Below are 16,998 nucleotides of genomic sequence, written 5' to 3' on the forward strand. Positions count from 1 at the left end.
ATACTATTGTAAAAATATATTACAATTTTATTTTGCCAGTCTCCTTTGGATGGGCAGCTAAGTAACTTCCAGCTTTTCATGATCACAAACAACATTGCAATGGTCGTTTGCATGCATCTCCCTGGGCACATGGAAACCACTATAATGCACCCCTGGTGGGCAGGAGAGTTTAGTGGCTATTACTATATTGCCCCAAAAGTGTTTTGCCTCCATCTTTGAAAGCAAGTTGAGAGGTAGGTGGGGCTCCAGGGCTGGAGTGAGGAGTCCTCCAAGGTGAACTCTTTCCCTTGATTCGAACCTCAGAGCACAGATAGAGGGGCTTCAGCGCCATCAGCTCCTGCCCTCATGGTGTGGACGGCAGCTCTGAATTCTCTGGCCAGATGTCCAATGCCCAGGCTGCCTCTCCTGGGCACCCACAGCCTCACAGTCTCTCCTGCACAGAGATGCGGCTCTCTTTGCCATCCTCCTGAGTAACCGGCTGGCACCCGTGTAATGTTTCCTGTACTGGAGCAACTGGGTTGGTGCCAGGAATGTCATCCAGAAAAACTGTCTCCACAGGAACCTTCCTTTTGTCTTCACCTAGGGTAGCCTTGGGGAACCAAAGAGTGAGGTTACCTCCCCGGCAGCAGGGGTAGCCTCCGTCTCTGAGGCCCCTCCCCAAACGCCTTTCTTTTTCCGAACACTCAGGGTCAGGGCTGATTCTTTGGGTGTCTCCTGCCCCCTGCTGGCCACAGTGAGGGTAACAAGAAGCTTCCAGAGTGGGAAGTCCCAAGGCTCCCTCTGTGTTTAATGGGAGAGGGGGTGAGGAACAGAGATCAGCAAATGTCAGCCTTTGCACCTGGGGTCAGGGGCTACTCTGTGGGAAGGAGGGCTCTGGACACGACAACAGCTGGACAGAGGGAGTGGCCAGGAGTAGAGGCAAGGGTCCAGGGGTGGGGTAAGAAGAGCGAGTTCTGCTGTTCCTCAGCCACAGTGACAGACCCTAAACCAGGTGTATTGCTGTATATTGTTGTTGTTAAGTGCCATCGAGTCCACTCCGACTCATAGCGGCCCTGTATGGGGTTTCCGAGAAGCAGCTGGGGGTTTAAACTGCCGACCTGGACCTGGTGGTTTGCAGTCCAGTGCTGATCCTACAGCACCACAGGTGACAATAAATCAGTTTTTCTAGTTTGCCTAAACGACAGGACCTACCTTATTCTTTGGCTTCTTGACCACCTTATCTAGAAGAGAAAAAAATGGTGTGGGGATTGGCAAGGCCAGGGAACAGTTAGTGGATTCTATTTTATGCCTTCTCCTTCCTTTTCCATCACCTCCCCCCAAAGACTCACTGATAAGGGCAGATACAAAGAGGACAGCAAGCAGGATCCCCACGGTTACCGGGATTGCCACCAAGGCTCTTGTCCGAGACCCGGGACCTGGAGAAATCAAGACTTCAGCCGTGACTCCCCACCCACGCTCACTCCCCACCCTCATGCAGCAACATTGTCTGAGCTCATTTATATCACTCTATCAATATATATTATAGTCAAACAAGTTTATATCAATATATATTATATTCAAACAGGTGGCACATGGTGAACTGTAGCAACGGATGTCTTTAATGTGACCAATGCAATTTTTTAAAATGTATTTGACATTTTTAAATTGGAGGAATCTACATGAAAAATCTATGGAGTCCTGGTGTGGCACTGTGGGCGAATGCGCTACAAAGTCTACAAAGTCATTAGAAACACAAAGTCAATGATTCAAGCTCACCAGCCGCTCCTTGGAAACTCTATACAGTGTTGCTAGGGGTCAGAACCGACTCAATGGCACAACAACATGAAAACTCTGGAGAGTGGGATGGTTTTATAAATTTGGAAGATCTGGCAAGCATAGGCTAGACTGGAGTTGTGGTAGCTGTTGCCACCTATTCACCATACCTTCAAACCCTCTCTAATGTCTGCCCAGTGCTGAGGTCCGGCACCACTGTGTTTATTGTAGAAGAAGAGAACAAACCCACTACCACAGAGTCGGTTCTGACTCACAGTGACCCTCTGTAGGGTTTCTGAGGCTGTCCGTTTTTATGGGAACAGAAAGCCTCCCCTTTCTCCCACGGTGTGGCTGGTGGATTAGAACTGCTGACCTTACAGTTAGCAGCCCAATGAGTAACCCATAATTCCACTAGGGCTCCTTTAGAAGAAGAGAAGGGAAAGTCAATCATTCCTTATGCCTAAGTCCCCATTTTAAGTGGGGAGATGAAAGGAAGACTGAGAAGGAAGGGGAGGGAGCGTTGTTGTTCTGGTGTGCCATCAAGTCAGTTCTGACTCATAGCAACCCTGTATAGGGTTTCCAAGAGCGACTGCAGGGTTTGAACTGACCTTGTGGATAGCAGTCCAGTGCTTATCCTACAACCCCACACCAGGACTCCCAGGGTAAGATAAATGACATGCTCTTCTTGGTGCAAAATTTATATGGGCATCAAAAACTCAGCAATCAGGATAAATAGTGTTTTAATGTGTTATTTTTAAAAATCAGCAAACTACAGCCCACAGGCCAGCTGCCTGCTTTAAAATAAAGTTTTATAGAAACCAAGGTCAGGATCATGACGAAGTAAGTGCGGCACAGCCGTAATTTAAAATTCTTGATATTTTTCTCATCGTGGAGTGAGATGTTTTGTTTTGTTTTTTAAACTTTAATTATGACTTTAAAAATATATTAAAGTATTATTTGTCTTAGCTACTGTATTTCTGGCATTCCTTTAAATACTGTGTCTGAGGCAAATGCCAAGGATTAAACTTTATGGGGGAAAAAATAAAATCAAGGCGTGTTTTACTTCTTCTTGACCTTTTTCACTCATGAACATGACCTTCCTAATGCCTGTCATTATTTGCATTTGTCAACTGTGCTGTTGACCAACCTCCTCATTCTGCAACTAAAGCACAAGCCCTCAGAGGGGACCATGTCACCCTATAGGATACTTAAAATGTGGGGGGAAGAATAGCATTTATGAAGACATTAACAAGAACTTACTAGGAAAGGTACTATTGTTGTTGTTAAGTGCTGTTGAGCCGGTTTTGACTCATAGCAACATTGTACAGGGTTTCTAAGGAGCGGTTGGTGAGTTTGAACTACCGACCTTGTGGTTCAAACCGACCTTGCAGTCTAGTGCTTTATCCCACAGCGCCACACCAGGCCTCCCAAAGGTACTATTGTTATTGTTGTGAAGTGTCGTTCAATCATAGCGACCCATAGCGACCCTGTATAGGGTTTCTGAGAAGCAACTGATGAGCTTGAACCACCAACCTTGTGGTTCAAATGACTTTGCAGTCCAGTGCTTTAACCCACAGCGCCGCAGCAGGACTCCAAACGTACTATTAACATCCCATTTTACTGATGAAGAAACTGAGATTGAGGAAGAGGGAGTAACTTGCCAAGGCTCCCCCAGACCCATGCAAAGTTGTTGTTGTTGTTGTTGCGTGCCTTCGAGTCGATTCCGACCCATTGTGACCCTGTGTAGGGTTTTCAAGGAGCAGCTGGTGAGCTTGAACCACCGACCTTGCAGTTCAAACGACTTTACAGTCTGATACATTAGCCCACAGTGCCACATTGAGACACCACAATCCCAAATTGCCTCCACTTTCCACCTTACACCCTCTCTTTTCTCCTGCTCAGTGTTACTCTGAGCCTCAGTTTCCCTTCAGTTCCCTGTCTTCCTAGCCTGCTGCAGATGCCCATTTGCCAGAACTTACCACAGACAGCATCACTCATGTTAGTCCCCCGCTTCAGTTCAGCCATGTCTCTGCTCTTGCAGCTGTATACAAAGACATATGTGAGCAGGTGCACACACACAGAGAAAGGTACATTAAGTTTCTCTAGCCACAAGCTTTTCAACCCCAAAGGGAGACAGTCAAACATTCTGCAAATCTGGGTTCATGGAGCATGTATTTGATGTCGCATCCTACGTAGGTTACTATGGGGATGAAGCAGACTCTTATAGAACTGTGGAGAGAAAAGGCTTCTGAACTCTTGAAGGAGTATAATACGAGAGTCTGTAATAATGCTAAGCTTTGTGATGTTGGCAAAAGTGAAATAAGAATCATTTTCAGAGAAGAGATAAACCCACAATAGCCAGAATGGAGAGATGATGAGTTCAGTGTAAGGCAGCATTTCCCAACCTTGGCACTACAAACATTCTGGGCTAAGACATTCTTTGCTGTGCTGTGGGGGGCTATTCTGGGCATTATAGAAATCTTAGCTACTCCAGGCCTCTACCCATGAGCCCTCCCTCCCAAGTTATGGTAACGAAAATGTCTCAAGACCTTGTCCCATGGAGAGCAAAACTGCCTCTAGTTGAGAACCACTGGTTTAGGGGTATTCCGGAAAGATTTCCCGGGGGAGGAAAATCTGAGTGGGCCCTGAAGATGTGAAGTAGTAGACTGTGCCCAACAGGGACACCACAGTGCCAGAGATGTCAGGTACATGCAGAATGGTTTTAGGGAACCATGGGGAATTGGATCCTTAGAACCAGGTCACTGATGATAGGCATGGAGGTTTCAAATGGGGTCAGCTGATGAGTCTTATCAGCATCCAACCAGATGATAGAAGGAGGGCAAGAAAAGTTTTTAAAGCTTTCCTGGCCAGACAGTTCCAACGAGGAGAAATTAGAGGACAACGGGCCAGCCGGAAGGTCATTACAGGAGTCCAGAGGTGAAATGATGGACCAGAAGGAGAGGGGAGGAAGGGACAGCAAAGGGCACTTTCAGAGAAACACCCACTGAGAAGGGAGAAAAGAGAGACGCCTCAGTGCAAGTACCTGGCTTAACCTTACAAAACACTGGCGCGTGTCTCTTTCTCAAGTCCTGTGAAACCAAGGTTATTCCCAGTTTCCAAATGAGGACACTGAGCTCAGAGAGTGGAGGGCATGTTCCCTGAATCACACACTTACCAAGCTGTAGTCAGACTAGGACCCAGTCCTCTGAGTCTCTAGCACCTGCACCATTCATCTGTCAACATCCATCAGGAAGTAGTTATTGAGCACCTAGTATGCATCAAATAGTGTTCCAGGCATAGGAGATAATGCATCAGTTGGTGTGGGGGGAGAAGATTTGATGGATTGAATTGTGTCTCCTCCCCCCAGAAAATAGGTGTTGTAAATCCTAACCTATAGTTAAAATTCTATCTGAGAATGGGTTTCTTTGTTATGATAATTATAGCATATGTGTCTAGGTGGTGGCTCATAGCGACCCTGTACAGGGTTTCCGAGGCTGTAAATCTCTACAGGAGCAGAAAGCCTCCTCTTTCTTTGCGGAACATCTAGTAGTTTCAAATTGCTGACCTTGCGGTTCACAGCCTGATTCATAACCACTACACTAAAAAAGTATGTTTTAAATCAATCTCTCTTGAGATAGAAACTAACAGAGTAGACACAGAGAAGTCAGCAGGAATGGGGGAAGAAAGATACCCCACCACATGAAGATCGCCAAGAGCCAAGGAACAAAGACCTTCCTCGGAGCCGACAGAGAGAAAGTCTTCCCGTAGAGCAGGCATTCTGAATACGACTCCTAAATTGTGAAAGAATACATTTCTGCTGTGAAAGACAGACAGGCCTGGACAAAGGTAAATAGTAAACAGGTATAGGTGATACATTACTGTTTATGTCAAAAATAAAAAGAGGGCGAACGTGTGTGTGTGTGTGTGTGTACACAGACTCTGTGGAAGGACACTCAAGGCACTGGTAACAGAGATTGCATAAAGTGAGGGAATTTTGTGGCTAAGGGGCAGGGATGAGACGTCACTGTAGGTCCTTTTGTGCCTTCTGTCCCACGTGCATGTTTTAACCATTTTTTCTAAAATTTAAATGTAAAAAAATTACTGAGGGAGTGGCACAGAGTATTCCTGGCAGGGGACCGTGAGTGAGAGAAAGAGCTGAATTTTCAGAGAGCTGCAAGCAGCATGTGGCAACGTCATGTGGGGACCACGTCCTGCCGGCCCTCAGATGCCATGCTAGGGAATTTGGGTCTCACCCTGAAGGCAGTGAGAATCATCCAGCATTTTGAACAGGGGAGTGTTGTAAACTGAACTGAGCTTTGAAAAGCTCACTTTGGCAACAGGATGGAGACCCAGCGAAAGGGGAGACTCAAGGTCAGTGAGGAGGCTGATTCCCAAAGCATTTAGAAGGCCAGTGGAGAGGACGGGGTGATGGTTGAGGGTTGGAGGTAAGAAAGGGAGGTCTGTTGGGTACGTGCCTTCACTCACATAAGGCACGGGGTAAGGGGAGAGAGCAGTGAGCTCTTCTGGGCATTCAGAACTAGAGGTATCTGGTCATCCAGATGGAGAGCAGTACTGGTAATTGGCTGTGAGGCTGGATCTAGGAGAGAATCCTGGAACGATCTTGATGGAAACCATCAGAGGAAGATGGTAGCTGATGCCACGGATGTGAATGAGATGCCCCAGGGAAGGCGGGCAATGCAACTAGAAAGGAGAGCCCAGAACAAGGTCCTAGAAACCCCAGTTAAGGAGCAGGAAGGAAGAGGAAGGCTTAGAAGGAGCAGAAGAGGAGGAGACGAGAAACAGAGAGATCATGCTGCCCCCTGAGACTCCACAAAGATGGGAGAAACCACTAGCGTCTGTTACACTGAGCGAGCAGGCTAGACAAATGCTGGGGCTTGGCCCTGAAGTCCCTCTAAAGGTGTTCTACAAGTATGTGTTGACATGGGGGAACAGGAGGTTGAAGGACCGAACTTGGTCGTGTGGAAGATGGACCTAAGTCCCTCTTGGGGCAGGGAACAGAAGGGAATGGTCCTCATACCTTGTCCACGGGTGGCATTTTTCAAAAGCAGATGACACATTGGAAAAGAAGCCGACTGAACAGGGTTTGCAGACGGTGTCCGAAATGCCTGTAGCTGGGAGTGGGTAAGGGTGGGCATAGTTGTCATAGTAGACCACCCACCCCGTTCTCAAGGGAGCAAGTAGACAGGTGGGGAGGGGCGAGCTTCTGTCGTGGACACAGTGCTTCCCCTTCCGCTGCAGCCCCCACAAGGGCTTCTCCCACTGCCCTCCCAAGGGAGGGAAGAGCTTCTATTTCCTGAGATACAAATCTAGGTTGGAGTCTCCATTCCAACCATCTCTGGGGCTGAGTGTCCACTGCCCAACCCCTCATCTATGGGTCTGAGATCCCCTCCTGCCTCCAAAGTCAGTGTCCAGAGAGGCCACTTACCATTCTTCTTGACCCCAAAGCCAGGGGGGCAGACGCTGTGTGGGACACAGCTCTCGCAGGCTGCGCTGGTGCAATGCCAGCCTTCTTTGCAGATGCAGGTGGTGTCTGTCTCTGAGGTGCCCTCCCTCTGCACCTGGAGCCCTAGGTCTGAGCACAGATGCACAGGAAGGATGGGAACCCCTTGTGGGCCATGCTGGAAGCCCTGTTGCCTGCTCTCTTGTTCTCAGACCTTCTTCCAAGTAGAGGTGATAATCAAATTCTTTAAATGCCAGTACCCTGTACCCTGCCAGTACCCTGGCTATTAAACACAGAATGGTTGCATCATCAGGAATGAACTGGAATATCAATACTGCTAACAAGTACCATCCCAACCACCACCAGCAGCCCACGTACTGCGGTCACAGTATTTATGCTGGTGGCAGCGCCTGTCACTGTTCGGGGCGCTCAGGAATTCTTCTTTACCACAAGGAGAGCATTCTGTACTGTTGTCTTCAGTGCAGTCGTTCAACAGTTTCCTTCCTGGAAAATATCAGGAAATGAGGCAGCTCTGACCAACTCCAAGTCAGACACTGCTCACAAGGGATCAGGCCAGACTTTGGGGACAAGGGGACAAAGAGGAAAGTCTTGGACCCTTCTAATCTCCACAGACTGGAGGCGGGAGACGGAAGAGATAGGAACCTAGTCTTGGGTAGGAAGAGATCTACCGGGTGGTAGAAAACCCAGAACATTCTAATAGCTGGGCAAGGGAGGGAAATTCCAGGAGATGACTTCAGACATGGGTTTTCGCCTGCTACTAAGATGTGTGAGTGTTGGGATCTCACCTGGTGGACACAAATCACAACAGAGATTGTTTGTTTGGTATTGTCCTTCTTTGCATGGAGTGGGAGGCTCTGGGTGGACCTAGAAACAGAATTGGGGAACATGAGAAATCTGGAAATCTCAACTGTATAGCCTCAAAGCAGGAACATGAAAGGTGGCCAGGACAGTCTGGAACCCAAGCAAAACTCCAAAGCAGAAGAGGTGCCTTCATATTACTAAACTGCCCATGGTTGTGATTCTAGAAGCATCCAGGGAATCACTCTGTTATTTTATAAAGCCGTGGAACAAGAATCTCACAATATTCTCAAAACTAGACGGATCCTCCTTTTGGCTTGACTCCTGGATTTTTCCTCTTCTCAAAGACCTGGGGGGTTATCACACCACCCCTGAGATCCCAAGGCTGACTGACTTCAACTGCTCCCAGTCCTGGATGGAGCTGTATTTAGTCCCTGGCCTCTTCCTCCTATTCTTCTGTCCCTCTTTCCCAACCCCCTCTCCATCCTCTCCAAGGCTTGTGGAGCGGAAAGGCTAAAGTTCAACTCTCTCATTTCACAGATGGTAGATTGAAGACCAGGGAAGTTGGAGCACTTGCCCAGAGTCACACAGCAACAGAATCCGAATGAGAATTCAGATTTCAGTGTCCCTCTCTCCATCAACCTGGGTCTCATTTGTACAGTTTTTACTATGTCCAGGTGCCACCAATGTTATTATTTACTTCTTGTTAGCTTAAATACATTCATTATTAAAGTAAACCTTACATCACTGCCATGAGGGAGAACCAATGTCACATCTCATAAATCAAAGGCAACCCTAAAAAATAAATTCCACAGAAACAAAACAATGCAGGTAAACCCCAGGCAATTGCTTCACTGGCTGAGGGGATTAGCAAGAACTAGAGAGGCATCTAGTCTAGCTCCAGAGACTTCCTTCTGGAAGAAATGAGAGGAGTTAAAAAAAAACTGTAAAGTGAATCTGAATTGTTTTGTCTTATATTCATGTACTCCCTATAATCACTCCACACTTTACTTTAGAAACAGCTGGTGAAAAAAGCACACAAGGTTGGGAGTCAGAAAGTTTTAGGTTTCAATCCCAACTCTGTACCACTTTACTGTTATTTTGCTTTTTCTCACTGGTAAAATGGAAGTATTAATAATACCTGCTTCGCAGGCTGAGCTGTGAAGATTATAAAGAACCTATATATAAGGCTTGGCACAGTGCCTAGAACTATCACCCAAACCAAACCAGCTGCCAATGAGTCGATTCAAATGTATGGCAACCTGCATGTTGCACAACTGCATCCCATAGTGTTTTCAAGGTGGTGAACTTTCAGGAGCAGATCACCAGGCCTTTCTTCTTAGGAATCACCAACCTTTCAGATAGTAGTCAAGCAGTTAACCATTTACGCCATCCAGGGATACCCTAAGTCAGGGGTGGGGATGCTTTTTTCTACCAAGGGCCATTTAGATATTTATAACATCATTCGCAGGCCATATAAAATTATCAACTTAAAAATTAGCCTGCTATATAATGTGATGGCTGGAACTGTGGTTACGTTGGCAGGGCCTTATATGGCTGGGCCGGACATTCCCCACCCCTGCCCTAGGTGCTCAGTAAGTGGCTGTTCTTAATTATGCAAATGCGATCTCTGTTTGAGTGGCTAATAGGCTAGCTGTCCAGGAGCTGGCCCAATCAGTGGCTTTCATTTAGCCTGGGTATCTGAGCAAATCACTTACAGAAGTGCATCTTACCCCAAATGGAGAAGGAAGTTGAAAAAAAAAAAAAAAAAAGGTTGCTGCCGCCTCCTTCTGCATCCCAATGAACCAGTCAGTGAATATTCCGCCAGCAATTTCTTTGACCTTCCCCTCACAATCCCTGAGCCATCATTAAACATACGACAAACACAACTTCTCTCCAAAAGCTCCTTAGTCCTAGCCCCCACTTGGAGATACTCCCTATCTGAGAGGCAGACGCAAGAATCAGACCAATGTGGATTCACATCCAGGTTCCAGTATTACCCGGCTATGAGACCTTGGGCAAGGTACTTTCCCCTTTCTGGGCCTCAATTTCTTCATCTGTATAATGGGGCAGTTGGGATGAATCAGAGCCAGAATGTATGTAAAGCATTGTTCAAAGCATGTTCAAAGACTGCCACACAAGAAACCTTCTATGAATTGCTGTTGTTAAGCGCCACTGAGTCGATTCCAACCCATAACGACCCTGTATAGGGTTTCTGAGGAGCGGCTGGTGTGCCTGAACCATGGACCTTGTAGTTCAAACTGACTTTGCAGTCCAGCACATAAACCCACAGCGCCACACCAGATTCCCTGCTATTAATGCTGTTGTCTAGACAAAGCCTCTATCTGGAGACAAACTGGGGCTTATGATGACCACCCTGCACCCCACCACCCTCCCTACAGGGTCCTCTTCCACTCTCCAGCTCCACTCCTGACTCATCCCTAAGAACTATTACTTAAGAATGAAAATGAAAGCTCCAGACTGGGTAGCTTCGCCTCTAACTGTCCCCTTGCTGTCAGCCCTCCCACATCATGGGTCGTTCCGTAGACCTCAAGCCAGAATACACACACAACTAAATTGGGAGATGCTGCAGAGAAGCAGGATGAAAGGGCCAGGTACTTGGGGGATTCCCAGCCTCCAGAATGAGGAACTACAAAAATACATGCAAGCAAAAAGTGAGTCAAGCGCCAACCTCTGAAAATCCCGGAGACAAGCTTGGTTGACTCTGCGCCCTTCTGGGTGCCTGGAGAAACCCCCTGCTACTCTTCTAACTCTTTCTCGGGTCCCATGAACTGCTTATGGCCCATCTCGGGGCAGTCTACGCCATCCTGAATGCAGCACGCAGGGACATGGCCCTGAGTATTCTTTCAAGATCACCCAGGATTGGGACGGACTGGGAGTTAGTCTCAAAGAAGTACTCAGTGCTCTGTCCCCACTCCCTGGTCCACAAGATGCCCAGCAAGAAAGCAGCCCCGAGAAGATAAACGACTCCCAAAGATTAACATTTGCCCACAGGGGACAGAGGCAGGAAAGTGGCTGGAAGCGGCCAGACCCGCCCCTTTCCTGTGCTGGCCTCATTTCCCGCGCTCGGACACTCCACACCAGTCCGTGTAGCTGGCCTCCGAGGCAAGTTCTGCCTCGGGCTCTCGGATCAATAACCTGAGGTTCTCTAAACCAACCCTGTCCCCGCCGTTTAGGCACATTGTACCAGCAGTGCCCTCCCTGTACCACTGGGACCCTAGCCAGGGAGGAGAGAGGCAGCCCACTCCATTCAGACAAAACCCGAGGTAATATGCTCAGCTTCCGCCTTCCTGTCCCCCGACAAATCAGCCAGAAAGCTCCCTTCTCCGAGGCCGGGCAGCCCTTCCCTTCCAATTCCCCGCTCTTAAATCCCAAATTTCCCTATAGGGCCGGGGTAGAAACGCAACTCACAGCGGTCAACAAGCAGCCCCAGACCAGACACCGCAAAGGCAAGCGAACCATGGCTGGACACACCAGGACTGCTGGAGTAGTGGGCGCCGCGCGTTGCCCCAAGTAGCAACCCCACCCCATTCCTGCTCCCGCCCAGGAAAGGGGCGGGGGTCTTCTGGAACCAACCGCGGCCAGTCTAGCTGGGAGGGCGGAGCCCCGACACACACACACACACACACACACACACACACACACACACACGGATTTCCCCAGGACATTCCCAGAGGTTTTCATTTCGCCAGAAGTTTAGGGACGCTCTTGGGGGCCTCCAAGAGAGAGTCCTTCCTCCTTGACCCGAGAGTGAGATCCCCATTGGTGCTGCGGACCCTCATGGTTCTCTGCAAGCGCCTCCGGGAATCCCGGCAGAACCGAAAGCGCCGCTACCGCAGATGGAGATGTTGGAAATAGTTCCCCTGCCCCAGAAAACAGGAAGGCCACCGCCGGGGTGTCTGGTGGAGAGGGGCCGGAGAGGCATTTCAAGGAAAAGTTTTCCAGATCAGTTTCTCTCTCTTTCAAAGGAAATTCCCTCGCGTGGGCGCAGCGTCCCAGCCTCCCCACTCACCCACCCATCCATCCATCCATCCATGAGTCCTCATCCGGATTCTATTCCATCTCAGCTCCTAGACAGCGGCTGGAGACGAGCATTTGCTCACAGTAGACCAACCTCTTGGGAACTAATAGGACCCCTTTGAGAATCTTACAATATCCGGGTGTCTGCCCACATTTCCTGGGTTCGCTGGTGCGCTCCGGACATCCTTGAGCCCAATGTTAACAACCCCCACTCTACAGCACAACACCTGGTTCTTGTCCAGGCTCGGCATCTGATGGGCTGGCTGAGTTCTCTTGAGCCTCAGTTTTCCCCTTATAAAACCTGAAGAGATTAAACTACATGGTGGTTAGGGTGTTGTCTGTTTACTCTATGAATTTCTGTGCCAGGCAACACGGCCAAGGTGTTCAGATCAGGAGAGGAGGAGGCTGTTAATCCCAACCTTTCTGCTGCAAAGCACACATTCGCAGCACTGGCGGTTCTACCTCTGGGACCCTTTTGCATCACCTCTGCCACTACGGCGATTCAAAGGTTCGCTATCCCTCACCTGCGCTCTCCCAACAGCCTCAGCCATTCTATCGTAAGTACTTGTTGAGCACCTACTAGGTGCCAGTCAGCTCTCACCGTATCTCCTCTCTTTCTTGCTCTCTCTTCTCCTTCCTTTCCTCTCTCCTCCCTCTCTCATTGTTCATACAGTTGCAGTTATTATTATAATCCCAGATCTGATCTGATGGGGTCACTTCCCAGTTTATGAATCCCTTTGGACTCGACTACACCATCAGGATAGTCCAAGCTTCTTGTCCCCATTCAGCCGCCACCTCTCTGCCCACGCTCACTTCCTGCTGTATCCTCCCACGTATCCTGGCTTCAGCCACACTCACTTTCTTCCCACTTCCCAAAGACAAAATGGTTTTTCTTACTCTGTTGTCTCACTTAGTTTTACTGTGTCTTGTGGTTACCTTCTTCCTTGAACCTATTGAAATCCCTTTTTTTTTTAATTAAATGTTTTTATTTTGCATTGAGTGAAAGTTTACAGGGCACATTATCAGCTTCACATTCAACCATTCATATAGCTTGTTTCATTACATTGATTATTATCCCCTCCATATATCATCAGTTTACAGTGTTTCTCTCTATCCTCTTTAGCTTTTTTTTTTTTTTTTGGATCGGGGAGGACTTGGCTTTTTGGAATTTACAGTCTTGGCTTTTAGGGAAGGTTTTTACATTTGTCTGTGGATATCCAGGGCTCATGTATGAGATTACTAACAAGCATTACTGAATAATCAGATGAGGGACAGTTTGCTATGTCTACTAGGTAGCTAAAGTCTGATCCTCAGAGCATATGGTTTGGACGGTGAAATCCCATTTTTGATGAAGCCTTTGCCCAGCTCCCTGAGAAAGAGGTACGATTTTCTACCTTGTTCCCATGCATTTACTGGTATAGGCTATACTCCATCTGCTTGGCCTCATTTGACTATGAGCTCTTTGAGAGCAAGATTGAATCTGTTCAGTCCTGAACACATAATAGGACATTAGTACACATTTGGTGAATGAATGAATAAATGGACAAGTGAATTAATGAATTCAGTAACTTTTTGTTCTAAGCACAACCTCCACCAAGGAAAGGAGGTGGGGTGGAGGATGCAAACTTAGTAGCCAGCGCAGGCCTCCTGCTTTAGTGGCCCCTTGGACAGAAGGGAGGCTGGTCAGATACCCAATAGGCGAGGAACACATGGAATCAGTGTCCAGGGGACTTCACTGAAGTCACCCAAATATGCCCAGGATGAAGAGACTTTAAACTATCTTTTCCCTTTTGAAAAAACAGGCACAGTTTTAATTCCTTTGGGAAGGGGGCGTTTTTATAATAACTTCAGTCATTACTTATTCTTTATTTGCTTGATTCCAAAATTGGGCCCTTCATGAAACTGCCTCAGGAAGCAAGTACACGGAATTAAAACATTAATTATATTATATAAAACATAACATAGCAGCAATTAAAGCTGCTTAAATTAATGTGTGAAGGAATAAATAGTAGCCTGCGGGTTGCCCCATGGGGTGAAGACCAGATAAGATAAAGGGAAGATATTTTGGTGCATACATATCCCAAGGGGGCATGTGCTGGCAGGCACAGGCCCAGAAAAGAAATAGAATCTTCTTGGGCTGGAAAGAGTGTGCTGGAGAAGGCAAGAGAGGTTGGCAATGTTTCAGAGGGAAATTGAGAGGCTCAGCAAAGGACATTTCAGAATTGTGGCGTACCAGGATGCTGGAATCACACAAGAATTGGCCTTGCAGGCGGTAGGGGCTGCAGTAGGGGGCCAGGTGAATAGACGAGAAAAGGGCAAGAAGAACAAGTGTCTATAAGGCTCCAGCATTTGCTGATCAGAAGGGTCTGTCGACAGTGCAAACCTGATTGTGTTGCTCCCCAGTTTAAAGTGGCCCCCAGGTGTCTTCCTCTTAAAACTCAGGAGGCTGGAAGGCCATGAGCCTTCTGTTCTACATCTTGACCCACACCTCCTGCATCCTGCTTAACGTTCTAATTATCTCTGGACTCCCTCCCTACAGTTGTACCAGTACCAGGCTGTCACTCTATCTTTTATCTGACCAGTTTCTTCTCATCTTTCAACTCTGTTCAGGTGCCTTTCCCATGGTAAGTCCTCTCTGATACCCATCCTGGGGACTGTGCACCTACTTCCCCTGATCTCTCAGAACCTTACCTAAGCAAAGCTTAAGCCCTACCACACTGTTTTCCAATTACTCTGCTTACTTGTGGAACAGTGTATAGCGGCAACGCTGGAACACAATAATGAAGCTCCCCGACCCCCAACCATGTTGTGCTGAATCTTCCTTTTCCATCCTTTAATGTCATCTTAGGCAGATTGTATTACTTTGGGATCACTTTCTCTTGTTAAATCTCCATCCAACAATGAGCACTTAACCCAGAGAAACATACACATCTTGGCCAGCTATCCCTCTGTCCATCTCTCTCCTTCACAACTCAATAGGCACAAGGGGAGAATCAGCAGGTCCACGGCCAAGGAGGCTCCACTAGGGAAGAGCCCAATATCTCCTCTTGCAGTACCTCCTCAATCCACATAAGGGCTTTGAGCCCTCCCTACTTTGGTGGGAGGGAAGGGAAGGGAATTGTCTCCCATGACAAGCACTATGTTGTTGCTATTATTGTTGTTGTTGTGAAGTGCCATCAAGTCAGCTCAAATCATAGTAACCCCATGTATGGTGGTGGTGGTTATGTGCCCTGGAGTTGGTTCTGACTCATAGGGATTCTGTATATGGTTTCCGAGGCTGTAAATCTTTATGGGAGCAGAAAGCCTCATCTTTCTGGAACTGCTATTGTTTTGAACTGTTAACCTTGAGGTTAGCAGCCTGACTTGTAACCACTATGCTACCAGAGATCCTTAACCCCATGTATGCCAGAACAAAATGTTGCCCAGCACTGCAGCAGCCTCACAATCGCTGTGTTTGATCCCACTGTTATGGCCACTGTGGCGTTCCATCTCTTTGAAAGATTTCCTCTTCTACTCTGTCCCTCTACTTTGTCACACATGATGTTCTTCTCCTGGGGGAATTACAAAAGAAACGCTATACTCCCCAACAAAACCAAAGACCTCTCCCCTCCACAGGACTGTTATGAGGGCAAGGAAGATGAAACTGGATTGAGGGAGAGCCAAGGGCAAGATGGTAGAGTAGGCAGATGCACTGAGCCAAGTCTCTGCAACAAAGACATGGAAGACCGAGTGAAACATGCATATGGTGATCCTGGAACCCTGTGTATCTGAGGACAGGTCAGAGAGGTGGACTGGATGTCGACTGGAAGAGGAAGCTGAACAGGAGCAGTGAGAGAGAAGAAAAATGGGCGGATTGTGGGTGGCTATTAGGTAGTTCCGACACTATTTCTGGTTTTGTATTTTCTGACTCTGCATTTTGGTCATTTCTTTGAGGCACTCTGTCTAGTTTCTTTGTGTAAGCTGAAATTGTTTTCTCTGAGGCATTGTGGAACTGATTCAAAGGTACTTAACAACATTTATATTAGTTGATGGTTGCATGTATTGATGTATTCTCAGGTGTTCACCACTTGTCTCCTTGTGGATGTGGTAGAGGCTGGAAGTGTGAATGAAGTTGGTTTTCTGTTCACTGTTTGTGTATCATAGTTCAAGGAGGGCTCATGTGCCTCCAGAAGCCAGTAGCATCCCCAGGCAGAGCCGAGGCTGAACAGGACATGGTTGGAGGTGGTGGCAAGGAGGTGCACTATTCCTTTGTTTCTGTGCCTTCCTGGTAGCCAGGGGCCAGTCCCCACCCTCACCAATGAACTCAGCCTCAATTCAGCCTGGTGGACTATTAATCATTATGGTTTAAGGATTTATGGTGTAAAATACTTAATACCAAGAGCCGTTTGTTTGTTAGAACAGAAAGACTACTTAGTCTAACCTCTTGTGTAGCAACCCTTGTTGATGCCCCACCCACATATCCTCCATATTCACATTCGTGTTCCCTGGTTCCAGGACTTGTGACCATATGCCAAGGGTTTGTTTTGTTTTGTTTTCTGGTTACAAGAACATAGTTAACCTTTGAGAAGGATAGGCCAGGAGTGCTAGGGCAGACAAGGAGTGGGAAGATAAATGCTCCAGTTCCCGGAGGGTAACTCAGAGAGGTATGTTCTACACTCTCACCAGTTAAGAGGAAGCCCCAGGAGCCCACCTTCTCACTAAACCACTCCCTGTCTCATGTCTGACTTCTCCATCATTGCTTCCTGGGGTCACTTGTCAAACAAACCACTAACACTCAAATCCTTGTCTCAGTTTCTGTTTCTAGAAGAACTTAATTAAACTCAATTCACTGCTGTCAAGTCAATTCTGACTCATAGCAACACTGCCTAGGTTTCCAAGACTGTAAATCTTTACAGAAACAGAAAGCCTCATCTTTCTCCCCCAGA

The 16,998-nt window shown here is 47.6% G+C and overlaps 1 protein-coding gene across 1 annotated transcript; it reads right to left on the bottom strand.

Moving 5' to 3' along the window:
- Positions 1-421: 421 nt before the first annotated feature.
- CD40 (CD40 molecule, TNF receptor superfamily member 5) lies at positions 422-11,515 on the bottom strand. The gene is made up of 9 exons (XM_006839332.1): positions 11,465-11,515; positions 8,020-8,098; positions 7,592-7,717; positions 7,199-7,345; positions 6,791-6,884; positions 3,732-3,793; positions 1,329-1,415; positions 1,192-1,220; positions 422-589 (listed from the first exon to the last, which is right to left on the bottom strand). The coding sequence occupies exons 1-9, from the start codon at positions 11,513-11,515 to the stop codon at positions 422-424; spliced, it is 843 nt and encodes a 280-aa protein (XP_006839395.1).
- Positions 11,516-16,998: the final 5,483 nt, after the last annotated feature.

The sequence above is a fragment of the Chrysochloris asiatica genome, unplaced genomic scaffold (genome assembly GCF_000296735.1).
Source record: "Chrysochloris asiatica unplaced genomic scaffold, ChrAsi1.0 scaffold00023, whole genome shotgun sequence".
Taxonomy (NCBI): domain Eukaryota; kingdom Metazoa; phylum Chordata; class Mammalia; order Afrosoricida; family Chrysochloridae; genus Chrysochloris; species Chrysochloris asiatica.